A 20,955-nucleotide genomic window follows, 5' to 3' on the forward strand; every position below is an offset into this window, starting at 1 on the left:
CACAAAAACACACACCTTAGTCTGCCTTAAAGAGAAGTGTGGTTTTTTTTTATTATTAAAAAAGCTTTTCTTCCTTCTAAAAAGTCCTCTCCTGAGTTCTGATTATCCCTCTCTTGCAGATAAACTCTTGAACCTCTCAAATCCTCGTGAACCTATCAAGTTTTCTTCTATTTTTTTTTTCCCCTTTGTTGGCAGCCAGGCAGTTATATAAGAAGGGATCTACCGCTCAGGTAATAATAATAGCCTGCCATTTTTACTTGGACCAACGCCAGGGTCATTACTCAACCAGCCCTTCAGTTTCTGTGTGTGTGTGTGTTGTACTCTCGTGCATCCGTGCAAAGTCCCACTCACCTTAGAAGCCTAGCTGTTGAATCAACCCCAATGGAAAGGAAAATAATAGCAGGTTTGGCACTGCTTCAAACCCATCCGGGCAAAGATACCGGAGAATGTTTTTCTTCGAAGTTTGGAAATTAAAGAAGGCAGGACAAGGAACTAATGGGTGGAAACTAATCAAGGAAGGGAAGCAACCTGGAACTGAAGAAAAACTTCCTAACAGTGAGGACAATTAACCAGTGGAACAGCTTGCCACTAGAAGTTGTAGGTGCCCCATCACTGGAGCTTTTTAAGAAGAGATTGGACAGTCACTTGTCTGAAATGATATAGGATGACTGGACTAGAAGACTCCTTCCAGGTCTATTCTGAGAAGGAAGGAAGGAAGGAAGGAAGGAAGGAAGGAAGGAAGGAAGGAAGGAAGGAAGGAAGGAAGGATGATGATTATATATGATTATATATATTATATAACCATATATTATATTACATGATTATCATCATCATCCTCAACTTTGGGTAGGCTCATACCAGGGCTGAAAGGCTCCCGGTTCGGACCGGATCACCCGATTCTGTAGCGATGGAGGCGAGTGGTTCGGAGAACCGGTAGCAAAAATCCCTGCCCCCCACCCCCCCATTTCCAGCTGAGCCGCACAATCATCAGAGGCTTTTTTTTTTTTTTTTTACTTTTAAAAGCATTTTTTCTACAACCTTTTCGTCCAAAAAATGCTTTTAAAAGTAAAAAAAAAAAAAAAAAAAGCCTCTGATGATCGCGCGGCTCAGCTGGGATCGTCAAAGGCTTTTAAAAGAAAAAAACCCTTTTTTTTCTTTTAAATGCCTCTGACGGTCCCAGCTGAGTTGCCAGATCGGCAGAGGCTTTTTAAAAAAGCCTCTGCCGATCAGGCAACTCGGCTGGGATCGTCAGAGCCTTTTGAAAGCATTTTTTTACAACCTCTTCACCGAAGAAGTGGTAGAAAAAATGCTTTTAAAAGTAAAAAAAAAAAAATTGGCCACGCCCAACCAGTCACATTACCCCTCCCTCCCACCAAGCCACGCCCACAGAACCGGTAGTAACAAATTTTAGATTTCACCACTGGCTCATACGATGCTTTTCCCCAAATAGAACTACAAAAATATGCCGAAAAAGATTGAGATTCTTGGGACAGGCTGGCGGGCAATTAGTCCTTTTTGCAATTAGTCCATCTTATTAGGAAAACGTGCTTTCACTTGGACGTGCTCGCATCGCTCGTGCCTCAGGGAGAGGCCGTAGAGAGGGGTCATGTTTACCGTCACCCCGTCAGGAACGCTGAACTCCAGGTCTTGTAGCAAAGTGGCCAAGAAAAGGAAGAGTTCCCACCGAGCGATGGGCTCGCCGATGCATCGCCGTTTCCCCATGCCGAATATCAGGATTTTCTCCCGTTCATCCGTGTTGATTTCTTTCCCGTTGGCGCTGAGAAAACGTTCGGGAATGAAGGCAGAGGGGTCTTTCCAAAGATTTCTACAAAGAGGATGCATGGAATGAAGGGTTGGGAATAAGGAGAAATTTTAATGACAGTGAGTTTATAGTTTATCTGATTTATATACCGCCCTACTCCCGAAGGACTCAGGGCGGTGAACAGCCACAAGATAAAAACACATCAATACAAAATTTAAAAACAGAATAAAACCGAATTAAACAATTTGGCTGAAGACAGATTTAAAACACCCCAATAAATTAAAAACGAATTAAAATTTGCGTTTTAAAAAGGAAAAAAAGGGAAAAATTAGGCCAGGCCAGCCTGATGGAATAAAAAAGTCGTGAGAGCGCAGCGGAAGGTGTGTAGATCTGGGATCCTCCGTATCTTCGGGGGGAGCTCATTCCAGATAGTAGGTGCCCCCACAGAGAAGGCTCTCCCCCTGGGGGGCCGCCAGCCGACATTGTTTGGCCGACGGCACCCGGAGGAGCCCCTCTCTATGGGAGCGTACTGGTTGGTGAGAGGCTACTGGTGGCAGAAAGCGGTCTCGTAAGTACCCAGGTCCTAAGCTATGGAGCGCTCTAAAGGTGGTGACCAAAGCCTTGAAGCACACGCGGAAGACCACCGGGAGCCAGGGCAGCTTGCGCAGGAGAGGTGTTACATGGGAACGCCACGTTGCTCCCATAACCACCCACGCGGCCGCATTCTGCGCCAGTTGGAGCCTCTGGGTGCTCCTCAAGGAGCCCCATGTAGTGAGAACAATTAAACCATGGAACGGAAGTTGCCTTCAGAAGTTGTGGGAGCTTCATCACTGGAAGCTTCGAGAAGACACGGGACTGCCCTCTGGTCGTCGGGGCTCTGCCACACATGTGCAGGGGGGGACGCATGTGGGAGAGCATGCATGCATGCACGGGGATGGGGCGTGTGCAGGGAGTGGATGCACACGCACAGGGTGCGTGCAGGGGCCGCACGCATATGTGTGGGGATGAGGCACATGCGTGGGGGCCACACACGCATTGCATTTTGGGGGTTCGGGCATATGCTTTGGGCACTCGGTCCGGAAAAGGTTAGCCATCACTGATGTAGGGCAGTGGTGAAATCCAAATTTTTTTACTACCAGTTCTGTGGGTGTGGCTTGGTGGGCGTGGCAGGGGAAGGATACTGCAAAATCTCTTATTTTGTTATTTCTGTTATTCCATGAGAACTCGCTACTTACTCGTCATGGTTGACTTGCCACTGGTTGATAAAGATGCAGAGGTCCTTAGGAATGAAGTAGCCCTTGAAGATGGTATCTCTCGTGGTGCTGAAAAGAAAACAAGAAAATTAAAAAAAAAAAATTCAAAGCCAACAAAGAATCTGCCTGGCTGGGAGAGGGAAGATGGGCGTGTGCATTGGACAGCTCTTAGGGAATGGAGGTGAATTTTCAAACCAAAAATATCCACATATAATTATTAGAGGGTATAGTGTGGCAGATCTAGAGTTTCCTTTGTACGGCAGTGCAAATATTGGCCAAATTCCAATAGCAGAGAATATTTGTAGTTCATTTTGTTTAACTGTGGGGTCCTTGGTGCTCTCTGAGCTTGCTTGTTTTCTCGCAGACGTTTCATTACCCAAGTAGGTAACATCATCAGTATCTGATAATCACCATCACCGTTACAGCACCATCAACACCATCAGAGCACTGATGATATAATCTAGTGGGGTAATGAAACATCTGCAAGAAAACAGCTAAGCTCAGAGAGCACCAACATACACATGGCCCAAATTTTTTTTTAATAAGATTTGTTCAGGGGTGATTTTCTCGGCAGCTCCCACTCCCAGACCTGACTCATATCCACGGGGACCCATTCTGTTCAATTTTTTGGAAGACAGAAAGACAGTTCTTGGTCTTCCCCCCTCTTTACACCACTTTTTCCCCCAACCTTCTGCTAGAACGCTAAACCAGGGGTGAAATCTACTTATCTTCCCAACCAGTTCGGAAGTGTATGCGCCCCACATGTGCGCACTTCGACCCTCTGCGCATGTGTATGCGTAAACCCTTCTGCGCATGTGCAGAGGGTAAAAAACAGGTTACCTCCTGGTTAAAACCAGGAAGTAACAACGACCGGGCGGGTGGGCGGAGCCTCACACCACCATCGCTACCAGTTCAGCTGAACCGGTCTGAACCGGGAGCATTTCACCCCTGCGCTGAACGTTCTGCACCAAGTCATGAGAATCCATGAATGATGAGACTCATGGCTGACTTGATGCAGGGGTGAAATCCAGCAGGTTCTGGAGAACCAGTAGCGGAAATTTTGAGCAGTTCGGAGAACCGGCAAATACCACCTCTGGCCGGCCCCCGAGTGAGGAGGGAATGGGGATTTTGCAATATCCTTCCCCCAGGAGTGGGGAGGGAATGGGGATTTTGCAGTATCCTTCCCCTGCCACGCCCACCAAGCCACGCCCACAGAACCGGTAGTTAAAAACTTTGAATTCCACCACTGACTTGATGGATCAGACCAGGTTCAGGGACAAATTTCTCTTCGGAATTTGGGACTTACCAATGGGGAAGTGTGAACGGCACGAAGGTAGAGTGTCTGAACACTTCCAGGATGAAAGCTTCCATGTAAGGGAGCAGGGAGCGATCGGACAATCGCGGCTTCCGTTCTCTGCCGATGGTGACATCTGCAAAGCAGGGAGTCAAAAAAAATCAAAGATCTCCCTTCTTTCGTGAGAAGACCTTATCTCTAAGGATGTAGAGGGCATGGGGAGTGACCTTGAAGGTTGGGATGAAGTGCCATTTGCTAAAGCAATGGTCAGATAAGAGGGGCTTGAGCCAAGAGAAAACGTCCCACACAAAAATTGTAGGGCTGACAAAGGCCGTGTGTTGTGGCCTGTCGGCCGCCGGCCCCTCCAGCAGCTGAATCAGAGGAGGAGGAGGAGGCGTGAGAGTCAGCATCAAGGCAACCTGAGAGCTCCGAGGGGGAAGAGGGAATGGAGCTGGCAGAGAGAGAGACAGAGGTGGAGCCTGGGCCGTCCGTCAGCCCTCAGATGGAGAGTCAACAGCCCCCAGGTCTGGAGACGGCTGATGAGGAAGAGGAAGAGGAGCTGGGTCCAGTGCCTGATGCACGGATGCGCAGAAGGCAGAGGAGAGGAGAGCAGTGGAAATCTATGGGCCGGCCCTTGGGTCGAAAGAGTCACCGCTGCTAGCGAAGCCCCACTCCTAGCTCTGGGGATAAAAAGCAGGGGGTGAAGATGAATAGATGTGGCAGACAATTATTCATCTTCTGGCCAGCCGGACTTCTTAACCTGCGTTGAAAGAGAAACTTTTTGCCGGGGCTGCCGGCACTCCTAAGAAAGGAATCTTTTGAGTTCACGTCAGAGGGTTTGTCGTTTGGGGAGCTGGGTCACAACACCGTCTGTACATGTGACTTAAGTTGGGTTGTTTTGGTTCCCCCAAAGACTGAGCATAAGTGTGCAAACCCAGCCTTTTATTTTGTTCCGTGAACTGGAGTTGCGGGACGAATACATTCAAATAAATAAATAAATGCATAAGAAAAAAATAACTCCTAGTTCCAGATTAGTTACCCTGGCAGAGAAAGAAAAATAACCCACCTATTTCTTCCTGGATCTTTTTCTGAATTTCGGGATAAGTGATGAGATACATAAGGGACCAGGACAAGCCGATGGATACTGTGCTGAAACCTGTAACACACACACACACATACACAAAAAGAGGACACGGCGGGACCGAAATAACTCCATCTCGCTGTTGTGGTCCATCAGCAGCCTGCGGAGCTGGCAGCGGAGTCGGACAGCGATGAGGTTGAGGAAGAACAGGGGCCAGTCCTGGAGGCTGGGGAAGGCCCAGATGAGGGCTCTGCATCGGAGGCAGAGATGGGGCCAGGGCCATCGGGGCGTGATGTGCAGCCTCCGGAGCCTCCAGAGGCTGACAGTAGAGAGGCAGAGGAACAGGAGGAGCCTGTTCCTAATGCACGCATGCGCAGAGCTGCCAGAAGGCATGAACAGTTAAAACAAAAGGGACGACTCGGGAGTAAGGCCTGGAGATGATTGGCCCTTCCCATAAGGCTTAAAAGAGCAGCAATGGCTCTTGGGCTCTTTGACAGAAAACAACGTTGATAGACTTGTTCTTGTCTTGCTGCACTTATCTCTGTTCGGCGTCTTCTGCTCCTGAACTTTTGCCAAGAGAAGCCTTTTGGCAGTTTGCCTAATTATACCCAGGTTGGTGATTAGACTGAAGAATTTGTGTTATGAAGAATTTGTTTTAATTTAGTTTGGACTACGCTGAGAATGAGTTAATTCTCAGCTGTTCTAATAAAGTCTGTTTGTTTTAGAACTGTTTGCGTCTAATATTACCAACTTGGGCCTGGGTCACAACACTCGCCTCCTGACTTACACGGGGTCTCACCTCCAGGAGGGCTTTGGCCAGAAGCTTCCACAAATTCCTTTTCTCGGGGAGAGAAGAGTGAAATTGCTCAAGATCCATCAAATCCAGAACAAGGTAAGGAATATGTGTAATTCAGGACTTCGATGGAGCCTGCTATCTCCCAATAACCATTCAGAAGCCAGTGAAAAAATAAAGGCCTGTGGGAACGGCCTTGGGAGACAGGAGCCACAGATTGGACAAGTGGTATGTAAAAGGTATCTCAGCCAGAGGGGGGCTTTAAAAATTTTAGCAGGGGGTCCTCTGCACAGTTGCTGGGTGGGTGTGGCCATGGTGGGCGTGACCTAGACAGCCTCCTGCACCACAGGGGGAGGGCATTTTTGCCTACCCTGGATTCCGGAGGCTTTTCTCAAGCCTCCGGGAGGGCAAAAATGGCCTCCCCAGGCTCCGGAGGTCCTCTGGAAGCTGGAAATGGGCCCATTTCCGGCCTTCCCGAATTTCCGGTAGACCCCTCCCCGAGCCTCCATGCACACCCTGCACTTACCTGCATCCAAAACAGGCCGCGTGGGGACTCCTCGGAGGGGTGGGGTGGGGTGGGCGAGCCAGGAGTGGGATTTGGGGGTTCTCCGAACTGCACAGAACCCCCAGCAGCAGATCTCAACCCATAGAAGGAGACCCAGAGTAATAAGCGTTTATTACGTTTATAAAAAGGGAGATCGAATGACCCCCGGGACACAGCAACAGTCATAAGTATGAACCAGTTGCCAAGCGTCTGAATTTTGATGACGTGCTCGTAAGGATGCTGCAATGTGTGAAAAATAAATCACTTTTCCCAGGGCCGTTGTAACTCTGATCGGTCACTCAATGAACTGTTGTAAACCGAGGACTACCTGCCCTTCTCCCCCGGGGTTCGCTTTTGATTAGACCCTCAGGTGAAGAAGACCTTACCTGCCCCAAAGATATCATTGACCAGATTCACAATTTTTTCAGTGGGGACCTGAGTTTTCAATTTGGCGTCTGCTTTTTGTTTTTGGCTTTCCTCGATCAGCGAATCGGTGATATCGCGGATGTGATCCTGAAAGGAAACATCAAGGAAAGTTGTGCTGACTTTACAATAATGCCACTTATTATAGAGGCGACTTCAAGAACTGTCAGCCTTTTTGTATTTTTAGGAAGCCCAGCTTGAGAGAAATTGAAGACAACAACTGTTTCCATCGAGTCCCATTGATGTTCCATCAGATTTAGGGCGGATTTTGTATTAGGAAAATAGCAAATAGATTTCATGATAAGGGGGGGTGGGGAGAGATGAAGTTATCAAATACCAAAAATGTCAAAATTTGTAGACCTGAAAGAGTGAAAATATCATGTTGTAGGAAGCCGCCCCCCTCTCCTAGAAGAATGAAATACTTCGGGAAATGTTAAAAATCCCAAATGCCTTTTTAACATTTCCCCTACATGAGAAATGGAGGGGAAAAAATCTTAAGGGAGGCAGAAACCAGCCCCAGTTTCCCTGCCCCGAGCAGAAACTGAGGAGGCCAGCTTTTAGAAATGCAGATTTGGTAATCCGTTCAGAAAAGACTGGGTCAGACAGAAACCTCAGATAAGCCACAAGCCAAAGGTTGACAAGATTAGCTCAGGCAAACACCTAGGATTTGCATTTTCCCCTTGTGCCTATAGAGCCAGCCATGACCTCTACATGACCCCATACGAATCCGGAAGGTATAAAAACCCACCCACTCACTCTCAACACGATTTTGTCAGCTGTCCCAGAATCACATGTGGTTGATGGTTCTGCTTCATCAATAAAGGGAACCTTTCTTTCCAATCAGTGTTGTGGTCCGCCAGCAGCCTGCGGAGCTGGCAGCAGAGTCGGACAGTGAGGAGGCTGGGGAGGAACATGGGCCAGTCCTGGAGTCTGGGGAAGGCTCGGCCGAGGGCTCTGCATCGGAGGCAGAGAGAGGCTCCCCCTGTTCCTCTGCCATCTGGGAGGTACGTGCTGCCTCCGGAACCTCCAGAGTCGGACCTCAGCGAGGCAGAGGAACAGGGGGAGCCTCTTCCCAGTGCGCGCATGCACAGAGCTGCCAGAAGGCAAGAACAGTTCAAACAAAAGGGACGACTCAGGAGTAAGGCCTGGAGATGATTGGCCTCTCCCATAAGACTTAAAAAGAGACGTGGGCCGTTGCAGGAAGCACCGTTGTTAATTCTGTGCAGTTTAAAGCCTGAAGCTCTGTTTGATTCTGGACTCCGTGTGGCTTTGCCCATTAGGTCTTTGGCAGCGTGTCAAGGGAGATAAAAGTGGGTGATTATCAGCCTTATCCCGAAGGACTCTGTACAACTATTTGGGACTCATCTTTGTGAATGAACAGAATTCACAGCTGTTAAAATAAAAGAGGTTTTTGGGACTACTCGTGTGTTTTACTGACTCAGGGGGCCTAGGTCAGAGCAATCAGCCTCCAGCCTCCATTTTATTTCCAGCGTCTTTCTCTCGGCTTGGACCTGGACCTGGATATTTCTCCCAACACTGCCTTACCTTCCTGAAGCTCTCGTAATGCTCTTGCACGCTCTTCTTCAGGAAGCGATTGAATTCCTGATTGTAGTTCTTAAACTTTTTCAGGTTGCTGTTGGGAATATACTGAAGAACAGGGATGAAGGTGGCTAGACTTCCCGAACCTGTGGCTTCCACAAACCGTTCGCTGTTGGTCACAATGTGGAGCAGTTCTTCGTCATCGTAGTCGTAACGCTTGCCGAAACACATGGCCAAGACCACGTTGGCCACAGCGACCACCAAGTACAGATAGGGATCCAGGCGGTTCTTTGCAAGCATGACCTCCTGGAGCTTGGCCATCAGATGGTGGGCCTCCTTGGAGACGTGGTCTTCCAAGAGGCAAGTGGAGAAGGAGGTGAGGCTGGGTGAAGAAGCGAAGGTTTTCAGGGCGTGTTGAGTCAGCTTGCGACGAGCTTGCCACACCGGTCCAGAATCCGTGCCGAAAGACAGACTCTGCCCATCAGTCACATGGCGGAAGATGTAAAGGTCTGGACGTCCCTTGAAGTCTTCTCCGTGTCTCACGAGGGCTTCCTTGATGGTCTCCAGCCCACTCAGCACCAAGACTGGCTTTGTCCCGATGTGGATCATCATGACATCTCCGTAGGTCTTGCTCATCTGACTCAAACTGAGATGGACATTGGTCCCCAGCTCCAGTATGTTGCCAATCAAGGGATAGCCCCGTGGTCCAGGGATTCTTTTGGAGCCCTGCGGGATCTGTTTCTGGAAGGTCTGGAGGACAAGGAAGAGCAGGCAGAAAACGGCCAGGCCAATCAAGACCTCGGTAGCCGAAATCGATGCCAGGATCCCCCGGAGCCACATGGCAAAGCTGGATAAAGGTTTGTCTTCAAAACGTTTCCTGAAATGAGAGGAAAGATAGGACAGGCGGTACAAATAGGAAGGCAAAAATCAGTAGAGGGAGTCCTTGATTTATGACCAGAACTGGGCTCAGAATTTTCGTTGCTAAGCAAGGCGGTTGTTAAGTGAGTCCTGCCCAATTTTATAATCATGTTTGCCACAGCTGTTAAGCAAATCACTGCAGTTCTTAAATGAATCACATGATTGTTAAGCAAATCTGGCTCTCCCTGTTGATTTTTCTTTTTCCTTCCTTCCTTCCTTCCATCTTTCCTTCTTTCACTCCCACCTCCTCCTTTCTCCCTTCCTCATGTTTCCTCCCTCATATTTCCTTCCTTCCCTCCTTCCCTCTCCTTCATGTTTCCTTCCTCCCTCCCTCCCTCCTTCCTTCCCTCCCTTCCTCCCTCCCTCATGTTTCCTTCCTCCCTCCCTCCTTTCCTCCCTCCCTCATGTTTCCTTCCTTCCTTCCTCCTCTTCCTTCCTTCTTTCCTTCCTTCCGTCCTTCCTTTTCACTCCTCCCTCCCCCTCCCTCCCTTCATCATGTTTCCTCCCTCCCTCATATTTCCTTCCTCCAACCCCTCCCTCCATGTTTCCTTCCTTCCTCCCCTCCCTCCCTCATGTTTCCTTCCTCCCTCCTTCCCTCCCTCCTTCATGTTTCCTTCCTCCCTCCCTCCTTTCCTCCCTCCCTCATGTTTCCTTCCTTTCTTCCTCTTCTTCCTTCCTTCCTTCCATCCTTCCTTCTTTCACTCCTCCCTCCCCCTCCCTCCCTTCCTCATGTTTCCTCCCTCCCTCATATTTCCTTCCTCCCTCCCCCTCCCTCCATCATGTTTGTTTCCTTCCTTCCTCCCTCCTTCCCTCCCTCCCTCCCTCATGTTTCCTTCCTTCCTCCCTCCTTCATGTTTCCTTCCTTCTTCCCTCCCTCCTTCCTTCCCTCCCTCCCTCATGTTTTCTTCCTCCCTCCTTCCTCCCTCCTTCATGTTTCCTTCCTTCTTCCCTCCCTCCTTCCCTCCCTCCCTCATGTTTCCTTCCTTCCTCCCTCCCTCCTTCCTTCCCTCATGTTTCCTTCCTCCCTTCCTCTCTCCTTTCCTCCCTCCCTCATGTTTCCTTCTTTCCTTCCTCCTCTTCCTCCCTCCCTCCCTCCTCTGCATAATAAATACCTGGTAAAATCAGGAAGAATAAGAACTAGGGATGAGGCCAACAAAGTCTACAAGTAAAAGTTGTTGTCCAAATGTCTTTAGCTCTTTCTCTTGCCAGCCGCTGGCTACCTTATGAGAAGGTTGTCCCGTGTTCTCCTATCTGGGAAATGATTATTTAACCCACAAACCCTCCAAGTTCAGCTGGAGAAAATCCAAGGAAAATATTGCATCCCACGGCGCTGAGCTAAAACCAGGTAATGTGCTTCTTGATTACCAAGATCGTCCCAGATTTTGCTGGTACTGAAGGAGGCTAGAGTTCTCTTTTGCATTCAACCAGTGTTTAAACCTGGCTTATTTAATAAACTCCAGCTGGTTGGGTTTGCACAATCCGTACGCCCTTATTCCTGAGCCAAAAGCAAACAAATAAATTTAATAAGTCAATAAATAAAACAAAACAAGGCCCAAGATGGTTCACAGTGCTTTGGGAACTTGTCAATTCTTCAAAAGGTAGACCAGACTAGGGGGTACCCAAATCATGCTAACCAGGATTGGGCTGCTGGGGGTTCGCAGGGGTTCGGGAGAACCTCTAGCTAAGATTCTGTGCAGTTCGGAAAACCTCCAAATCCCACTCCTGGCTGGCCCCGCCCACCCCGCCCCTCCCAGGAGTCCCCACACGGCCCATTTTGGATGCAGGTAAGTGCAGGGTGAGCACGGAAGCTCGGGGTCAGGCCTACCAGAAGTTCGGGCGGGCCGGAAATGGGCCCGTTTCTGGCCTCCAAAGGGCCTCCGGAGCCTGGGGAGGCCATTTTCACCCTCCTGGAAGCTTGAGGAAAGCCTCTGGAGCCCGGGGAGGGCAAAAATCCCCCCCACCGTGGTGCAAGAGGATGACTAGGCCACGCCCATCATGGCCACACCCACCCAGCAACCAGGCAGAGAACCCCTTGCTAAAATTTTTGAAGCCCACCCCTGATGCTAACTAATACTTATCTTTATTATAAGGTTATAGTAACAGAAGCTTGCATGTCTGAATGGTCTTCCCCTCTCTTTCTCTTTCTCTTTCTCTTTCTCTTTCTCTTTCTCTTTCTCTTTCTCTTTCTCTTTCTCTTTGTGAGAATTGGCTGAGTGGGTTCTCTTTTGAGATGCGTTCTCATATTACGTTTCTGCTGTGGGCACAGATTTCCTTTATTTGGCCAATGTCTTAGTAGCTTCTTTTTCTCCTGTCCCTCAAGGTTCTTCCTTCTACCCATCACAGAACCGGGCCAGAGCGAGCGACCATCAATAAGGTATTTGATGACTTCTGCTTCCAGCCAGCCAGGCGATGGTCATCTTTCAAGGAAACTCAAAGAGAACTAAGCTAGTTCAGCTGCTGAAACAGAAAACTGTCTCTTCTTAAGGATTCCGGCAAATGAAAATCAACTGTCTAATAGTAGAACCGGTTCCTGTTATGTGTTGTGGCCCGCCAGGTGCCAGCGGAGCTGGCGGCAAACTCGGACGATGAGGAGGAAGAACAGCTGGGGCCTGTTCCAGATGCACGTATGTGCAGAGCAGTTAGGAGAGGTTGAACAACGGAGGACAAGGAGTCGACTCTGGAAGCAAAGCACACGTGGACGCTGAATGGGCCCCTCCCTGGCTGGGGAATAACTAGAAGGAAAGGGGAGTGGTGGTCGTAGGAGACAACCGTTCGTATTTCTGGAGATTCTGCTCATTGCTTTTCGTGCCACAAAGACTGCTTGCCAGAACTTAATTTGCAACCTTTCGGCTGGGAGCTCACGGGCCTTGCAATTATCATTATCGCAAGGAACTGATAAGGTCTGTTACTGCAGTTAACTCCTTGAAGAACTATTGCCTGGACTTTTCGGTGGGTGAATGCAATTAATTCACAAGAGGTAAATAAAGAGGGGTTTTTTTTTTTGTGACAAGGAGTCCGTTTCTTGCTTCTGCTAAGGCTGAGTCAGAACATTATGTTACTGGAGAACCATTCCCCCTCCCCCTCACCCACCCATAATTCCATGGTGAGGAGAACAGGGTGATCTTGGTGGAACATTGGGGTGATGAATTCATCCCTTGGTCGAAAAAGGACAGGATCTCCTGACCAGGCAGGATAAAATCAAGTTAAAGATTAGCCAACTTTGCGTGAGAAGCCCTGGACAGCAGCTTCGTGCCACTTTTCAGAGCCAAGAGAGAAAACAAATAGGGATAAAGGGAAAGAAAAGTTCAAGGTATCTGAAATTGGGCTGTGACGAATACCCTGAAGGAGGAATTTGCTTTTCTGAAGGGACTCACTGAATAACCAAAGCTTTTCAGAACCTTCATTGAAGTCCCTCACCATTATTATCCCAGTGGCCTGGATCAGTGGTGAAATCCAAATTTTTTTACTACCGGTTCTGTGGGCGTGGCTTGGTGGGCGTGGTGTGGCTTGGTGGGCATGGCAGGGGAAGGATATTGCAAAATCTCCATTCCCACCCCTCTCTGGGGTCAGCCAGAGGTGGTATTTGCCAGTTCTCCGAACAACTCAAAATTTCCGCTACCGGTTCTCCGAACTATTCAAAATTTCTGCTACCGGTTCTCTGAACAACTCAGAATTTCCGCTACCGGTTCTCTAAAACCTGTAAGAACTTGCTGGATTTCATCCCTGGCTTGGATCAACGTAATTGATTTCCTCTATTGTTTTGGCTTACTGAACTCAACTCACCAGTTGAAGAAATGGAAAAACCGCGAAATATTGAAATCTATTTTTCATAACAATTCTATGCTGCGATTCATTTTATTGACTTGAATGAACAAGTCAATGGTTTTTTTGCTAAGGTAGTCGTAATTTTAAATGCATCCCAACTAAATACCAAAAGAAGCTACATTGATGTGGATAAACTGCAAATTCCACTTGGCTGTTTTATACATTCCTACTTGTTCCTATACCGTACACTTGACCAAATAAATTGTAGCAACTTAATATAATTGGAAGGGACATGGTAGCTCAGTGGCTAAGACGCTGAGCTTGTCGATTGAAAGGTCGGCAGGTCAGTGGTTCGAATCCCTAGTGCTGCGTAGAGGGGTGAGCTCCCGTTCCTTGTCCCAGCTTCTGCCAACCTAGTAGTTCGAAAACACGTAAAAAATGCAAGTAGAAAAATAGGGACCACCTCTGGTGGGAAGGTAACAGCGTTCCGTGCGCCTTTGGCGTTGAGTCATGCCGGCCACATGACCACGGAGACGTCTTTGGACAGCGCTGGCTGTTCGGCTTTGAAACGGAGATGAGCACCGCCCCCTAGAGTTGGGAACGACTAGCACATATGTGCGAGGGGAACCTTTACCTTTACCTTTTATAATCTTACAACTATTGATCAGGGAGAATCTGTTTCGTGTTTGGAAAGAGGAGCCATCAAGGCCAGCAGTCTACAAACCTTAAAGTTGGTAGTTGAAGTCCACAAGTCTTAACGTTGCCAAGATTGGGCACGCCTACTTTAGATCAAATTGAGAAGTTGGAGAAGAAATAATTGTAGGAGAAGGCAGTGGCTATCCATTTCTGTTCTCCTGCCAAAGGAAACTCTACAAACATTTGCCAGAAGCTGAGCTTGGCTGGAGAGAAATCTTACCTTTATCTTGTACAAATAGTAACCGTAGAAGTTTATTATTCAGAAGGCTCTCTGTTAAATCTTTTATCAACAAAGGAAATTCTAAGACACTTAAGGCTGCGAGCCAAAACGGAGATGTCAAAAGTTGTTTTGACTGAAGATGTTGTCAAATAATGTTTATATTCTAACCTCCTGAAATGCTGGGAGGAGAAGAGCTGGTGAACAAAATCTTCTTTGATCTCAGGAGGTTTTTTTTTTTTTTTTAATTTGATTTATATGCCGCCCTTCTCCGAAGACTCAGGGCGGCTTACAATGTGCTCAGCAATAGCCTTCATCCTTTTGTATATTTATACAAAGTCAGCTTATTGCCCCCACAAACTGGGTCCTCATTTCACCTACCTTAGAAAGGATGGAAGGCTGAGTCAACCTTGAGCCTTGGCGAGATTCGAACCTGCAGTAATTGCAGGCAGCTGGTCTTAATAACCAGCTTAATAACAGGGTGCCTTAAACCTCTGTACTACCAAGGCTCTTTTGAACTGGACACTGTGTTTTAAAGGTGGCTACCGTCCCAATTTTTCCCCAGCTGTTGATTTTTCAAGCATTCAAAGACCCCTGTTCCCACCAGCCTCAAGAATTGTGGCTAATGATTAAAGAGGAAGCGTGGTCCAGTAGACGAGACATTTTTTGAAAACCAAAGACTCGGGGATTGTGGGCCTGAGATGGAAAAACCCACTTCAGTTTAGCAGGGAAAGAGGCAGGAGAAAAGGGGAAATACAGTACAGGTAATCCTTGATTTACAATAGTACATTGAGGGACCGTTCAAAGTTACAATGGCACCAGGGGTGAAATCGAGCAGGTTCTGACAGGTTCTGGAGAACTGGTAGCGGAAATTTTGAGCAGTTCGGAGACCCGGAAAATACCACCTCTGGCTGGCCCCAGAGTGGGTTGGGAATGGAGATTTTGCAATATCTTTCCCCCTGGAGTGGGGAGAGAATGGAAATTTTGCAGTATCCTTCCCCTGCCATGCCCACAAGCCACGCCCACTAAGCCACGCCCACAGAACCGGTAGTAAAAAAAAAAATTGGATTTCACCACTGAAAAAAAGGGACTATTTTTCACACTTTCACACTTTTACAACAGTTGCAGCACCCCCCTGGTCACGCGATCAAAATTCAGACATAAATTCATATTTATGACGGTCGCATAAAGTGTCCCGGAGGGGGGTCACGCGATCCCCTCTTGCGACCGTCTGACAAGCAAAGTCAATGGGGAAGCCAAATTCACTTAACAAGTGTATTACTACTTTAACAAGTGCAGGGATTCACTTAACAACGGTGGCACGGAAGGTCGTAAAATGAGGGGCAAAGTTCACTTAACAAGTGTCTCACTTATCAACAGAAATTCTGGGCTCAATTGTGGTCGTAAATCGAGGGATTACCTGTATAAGAAAGAAATTGTTGGTATGCCATTTGATAGAGCAGGGGTCGGCAACCTTAAACATTCAAGGAGCCACAAAAGTCCTAACCGGAAGCCCCCCCATTCAATTTTGAAGCTGACCGGAAGTCCGGTTCCCCCACCATAGAGTCTCCTCCTAGCACGGCGCCCCTTTTCCTCTACCTGTCCTAACCGAAAGCCCTATCAGTTGTAGAACCGACCGGCAACAGGGAGCTGCAGCAGAGGGATGAAAGAGCCACATGCGGCTCCAGAGCTGCAGGTTGCCGACTCTTGGTATAGACTCCGCCAGGGAGCAATAGGGCTTCTTTGGAAGGTGCAAGGTCCCTGAAGCAGCCACGATGTTCCCAAATTCCATCTTCAATGGTAGTCATGAGAGCTGGCATTCTGTAAATTAGCTCATTTGGCTTACATTGATTCAATAACTGCTGCGGTAGACATATTTCCATTTTCACCCAGCTGAAAGTTATAAACAGATATGTGAGGTTTAGTAGACTATCGATACTCTCCACTTCTTGATCTACTGAATGTTCCTATGAGCGATTTTAGAATCACAACGGAAGAAAATTTGATTAGAAAAGTTTTGGAGCGTGCGGAGATGGACAAACTTACAAAAGAAATACAAGAAAAGGAAGAAACAGAATACTATATGGTATGGGAGAAATGGTATGAATGGTTAGAGGAGAGGGATAAAAGGCAAGGAAAGAGTAAATGAGGAAGATGTAGGAGTTGAAATGCAGTAACATACGAGTGGAAATGGAACGGGCACAGAATGTATGATCACTTTTGAGTACACTGTCATGTATATAAATCAACATATGAACTATATGTATAAATGGCAAATTGAAATAAGGGAGAAAAATGGATATGTAAGAATTGTTTACTGATGCGAAATTGTCAAAAAGAAGAAAATTGTAAAAATTTCTTCCTTTTTTTAAAAAACCTATTTAATAAAAATTATTTTTTAAAAAAATATTTTTAAAAAACCTCACAGCAGCACGACAAAACACAATGAATGTTGCTACGTTTCTGGGCCACTTAAATGTTTAACTTCTGCATATTGTTGGTCTTGTATTTTATATTTTGAATGTTCTGTTGCATGGAATGCCTTATTTTAATTGTGATGCTTCTGATACCGTATATAGGCAAAGCCAAGGGAGCAGAAATCATTTCGGAAGCCCCAGGCTGGGAGCTGAAAAGGTTTGTGCCAACCACCTCTCTTCGCCCTCCCTTTGCCAGATCACAAGATGTTGACATCTCTGAGATTGCCAAACCAACCTTGAGCGACATCTGGCCTCGTCTCCATGTTAACGATTGCCCAGGGTTGCGTGCAAAGCTATTTGGTCAACATTCAGTAGGTTCTCCACTGCAAACACGGAGAGAAGGGACAAAGCCAACGGGGCATGGAAGTTCACTCAACCAGAGATCTCTGTTGGCTGCACACTCAGGATCTGGGTGGACAGGAGCACCTCTATTTGAGCCAGTGAGTAGCCCAGGATCAGGTGCCAATTTCTGAGTCCAACACATTTGAAGGCCTCCCATGTTGAAACAAGCTGACCCAGAGTCAGTAGCAGTGGTGAAATCCAATTTTTTTTTGCTACCAGTTTTGTCAGTGTGGCTTGGTGGACGTGGCAGGGAAAGGATACTGCAAAATCTCCATTCCCACCCCACTCCAGGGGAAGGATACTGTAAAATCTCCATTCCCTCCCCACTCCAGGGGAAAGATACTGCAAAATCCCTATTTCCTCCCAATCAGCTGGGACTCAGGAGGCAGAGAATAGATGAGGGTGGGGCCAGTCAGAGGTGGTATTTACCGGTTCTCTGAACTACTCAAAATTTCCGCTACCGGTTCTCCAGAACTGGTCAGAACCTGCTGAAGCCCACCTCTGATGAAGGACCAGGGGAGACAGGATAGCAGCTTTCCAATATTTGAGGGGCTGCCACAGAGAGGAGGAAGGGGGTCAAGCTATTTTCCAAAGCCCCCGAAGGCCAGACAAGGAAGAATGGATGGAAACTGAACAAGGAGAGATTCCACCTGGAAATAAGGAGAGATTTTCTGACAGTGAGAGCAATCAACCGATGCAACAGACGTTGCCTTCAGAAGTTGTGGGAGCTTCATCCCTGGAGGTTTTTAAGAAGAGATTGGACTGCCATCTGTCAGAAATGGTGTAGGGTCTCCTGGTTGGACGGGGGTTAGACTAGATCAGGGGTCCCCAACCTTTCGGACCTCAGGGGCCACTAAATTCATAATTTTAAATCCCACAGATCACTAATATGATCTCCCTAATGACCGGCTGGGTGGGCGTGGATAGGTGGTCATGTGACTGGGTGGGCATAGCCAACTTGATGTCACTCAAGTCGAGAGACACCTCGCCGGGCTCTACTCACCCCTCCCCTCCTGGCCACTCCTCACCTGCCCGCCCGGGCTCCTTAGGGCCACAACAGGAATCAGTTGTTGGAGCTAAGCAGCCACTACGAGAAAGAGTTGGCAAAACAGCTGACTCAGTTCAAATTGGATCTGACCGAGAAGGAGGCTTAGCAGAAGCACCTCACTGAGGACTAGGAGCATAGGCTTTCCAAGCAGAGGGAAGACCTGCAGGAGTGCAAGGCCAGGTACCGGCACCTGGAGGCTCAGCGGGCTGAGATGGTCAGCCAGTTCCAGGCCATGATGCAGTCCCACTGGAACGAGGCCCTCCGGCTCTTTGCCACCAGCGGCTCTTCCCTCCAGCCTTCGCCCAAAGCCCCACACCAGGAGGCTGAAGCAGACCCCGAGTCAGAATTTCTGGCTCCCTCCGACCCACACAAAAAGACCCCGAAGGGGGAGACTCTCTGCAGCAACACAAGCGTTCATTGCACGTATCCGGCCCAGGGGCCGTAGTTTGAGGACCCCTGATTTAGTGCAATATTAAAAAATGCAAATAATTTTTCTGCGGACTACCAAAAAAATTTTGTGGACCACCAGTGGTCCAACAGACCACCAGTTGGTGACCGCTGGACTAAATGACCTCCAAGATCCCTTCCAACTCTGTTAATCTGAACCACTCCTTAGAACCCGCCAGGCTGCAGAAAGCACGCCTTTGCAGTCGCCAGGAGCCAAAAAACTCTAAAGCCAACTCCCTGGGAATCTTTCTTTTTCCTTTCACATGCAAAAACAGCTTCCCAAAGCAAACCTTGAGAACCTTCGTGACAAAGCTGGGTGAGAACGAAACACCGTGCCCATGCCAGGCTGGGCTAGGTACCATCCTTCTGGCTGCAAAATCCTTGCGTGCCAGGCAGGCTGTACCTCCCAAACCCTTCCTGGGCACACCCAGCTGATCTCGGGCTAAAAAACTCAGCCTGCAAAAACAGCCGGCAGGAAAGGTGGCTACGATTGTAAGATCTCGGTCAGCAAACAGTACCAAGTGCTTACCTTAAGCAGGTTCATTTGTTTGTTAGAGGCACCAGGTGGGAAGGCAGATGAGGGCATTGGTTCCTTTCGCTCAGGCGAGAAAGCCAGGGTCGAAAAGAGGGGTGCCCCACGAGGTCGTCCCCTCGTTTGCTGGGGGGGGTTATTATTTTTATTTATTTTTATATGCCGCCCTTCTCCGGAGACTCAGGGCGGCTTACAATGCGTTAAGCAATCGCCTTCATACTTTTGTATATTTTATACAAAGTCAGCTTATTGCCCCCACAAACCGGGTCCTCATTTTACCCACCTTAGAAAGGATGGAAGGCTGAGTCGACCTTGGGCCTGGTAAGAATTGAACTCGCAGTAATTGCAGGCAGCTGGATGTTAAATGCTGCCTTAGTAGGAGGCATTAGCCTCCTACGCCACGCAGGCTCATGTTTGAGGGTTTGAGGGGCTCATGTTGAAATCTGCAGGTTGTGGTTGACAAAATATCAAGATGACGGGTTTATCCTCTCTGCTTTGATTACTGGGGGTGGGTCTCCAAACTAGGCCACTTTAAGGTCTGTGGACTTCAGTTCCCAGAATTCCCCAGCCAGGAGTTGAAGTCCACAAGTCTTAAAACGTCCAAGTTTGGGGACCCCAGCAGCACCCCAAGGCCTGTTTATCTGTACAGGAAACTTACTGAGCTGTGGCCAAAGAGCTTCTCACGCACGAGAGCGATCTTTTGACCTCCAGGGGTTAAAAAAAAAAATCTCTTGCCCTCCGGCCCAAAAGCTGCAACGATGATAATCTTTAACCTCAAGCCACTTCGCACACCATCACACGCAAGCCTACACAACCACAAAGAACTTTTCCCTGCCTTAACCGCTGGACTGTTATCACCTCGGAAGCACAAGCCATTCGGACTTCCACTCCAAGCAATTAGAAATATTGCTTTTTAAAAAAAAAAAAAAAAAAAGGGGGGGGAGCAGGCTTCGAAACGAACCCCCTTTTTCCTGTTTGTGACACGCCATCGGGCGTGTTGCAAAGCTAACATGCAAGCACAACAGCTAAGCTGTGATATGGGGGGTGGGGTCTGTTTCAGAGGTGTGGGAGGTGCTTTTTATTTTTAAAAAAGGAGCATCGATATATTGCATTTTTTTTTTAAAAAAAAAAAGACACATTAATAAAGAGCAACAGCACCAAGATCAAAAGATACCTAAAGGCAAACAATAGGGAGAAATTGTATAAACAAATAAATGGGTAATCTTGATGTCAGATGCGTCTTTGCACCTCTGTGTTCAATATCGATGCCAAATAAGAGAAATTGGAAGAAGGGAATAATAGCATCCACCTTTCAAATACAAATGTATCAGCAAAAAGCAAGAACAGTTCGTATTTCTACGGAGCGTCACAAGAAAAGTTTAATTGCTTATTTATTTATTACACTCTACTGCGTTCCAAAAACTTGGAGCGGTTTACGAAGTATGATAGGATTAAAGTTGATTGATTGATGATCTGTCATGTCAGAGTATTTACTCTTAATAACCACATAGATAAATGCTCTGCAGGAAATAGGATTACGAAAACAAAAGCTTTCATAGCATTGTTATTCTTTCAGCTGGACGAAAGAATCTCTTCTTTAAAACACTGGAGGTTTTCAAGAAGAGATTGGACAACCTCTTGTCTGCAATGGTATATAATAAGCCTTTCCTGCTTCAGCGGGGGTTGGACTAGAAGACCTCCAAGGTCCCCTTCCCACTCTGATATTCTGTTATTCTGGATGCACCGCCACTTGGGGATAGTCTCATCTATGATCTTTTTGGAGAGACACGCTTTCACAAATCTTTGAAAATATAATCAGTCTCA

The 20,955-nt window shown here is 47.7% G+C and overlaps 1 protein-coding gene across 1 annotated transcript; it reads right to left on the minus strand.

Annotated features, from left to right (window-relative positions):
• Positions 1–1,141: 1,141 nt before the first annotated feature.
• On the minus strand, positions 1,142–10,759 carry CYP1A2 (cytochrome P450 family 1 subfamily A member 2). The gene is made up of 7 exons (XM_070953909.1): positions 10,720–10,759; positions 8,696–9,566; positions 7,114–7,240; positions 5,376–5,465; positions 4,322–4,445; positions 2,998–3,084; positions 1,142–1,825 (listed from the first exon to the last, which is right to left on the minus strand). The coding sequence occupies exons 2-7, from the start codon at positions 9,527–9,529 to the stop codon at positions 1,522–1,524; spliced, it is 1,566 nt and encodes a 521-aa protein (XP_070810010.1). The 5' UTR covers positions 9,530–9,566; positions 10,720–10,759; the 3' UTR covers positions 1,142–1,521.
• Positions 10,760–20,955: the final 10,196 nt, after the last annotated feature.

The sequence above is a fragment of the Pituophis catenifer genome, unplaced genomic scaffold (genome assembly GCF_029215685.1).
Source record: "Pituophis catenifer annectens isolate HBS135680 unplaced genomic scaffold, rPitCat1.0.hap2 SCAF_14, whole genome shotgun sequence".
Lineage (NCBI taxonomy): Eukaryota > Metazoa > Chordata > Lepidosauria > Squamata > Colubridae > Pituophis > Pituophis catenifer.

Bases quoted from the DNA above. Each gene is read 5' to 3' on its own strand.
- CYP1A2 (XM_070953909.1), bottom strand. From the start codon at position 9,529: ATGTGGCTCCGGGGGATCCTGGCATCGATTTCGGCTACCGAGGTCTTG. The intron at 5,466-7,113 runs GTAAGGTCTTCT...TGTGTGTTACAG, and splicing joins CAATGATATCTTTGGGGCAG to GTTTCAGCACAGTATCCATC. The intron at 4,446-5,375 runs GTGGGTTATTTT...CCTGCTTTGCAG, and splicing joins AAAGATCCAGGAAGAAATAG to ATGTCACCATCGGCAGAGAA.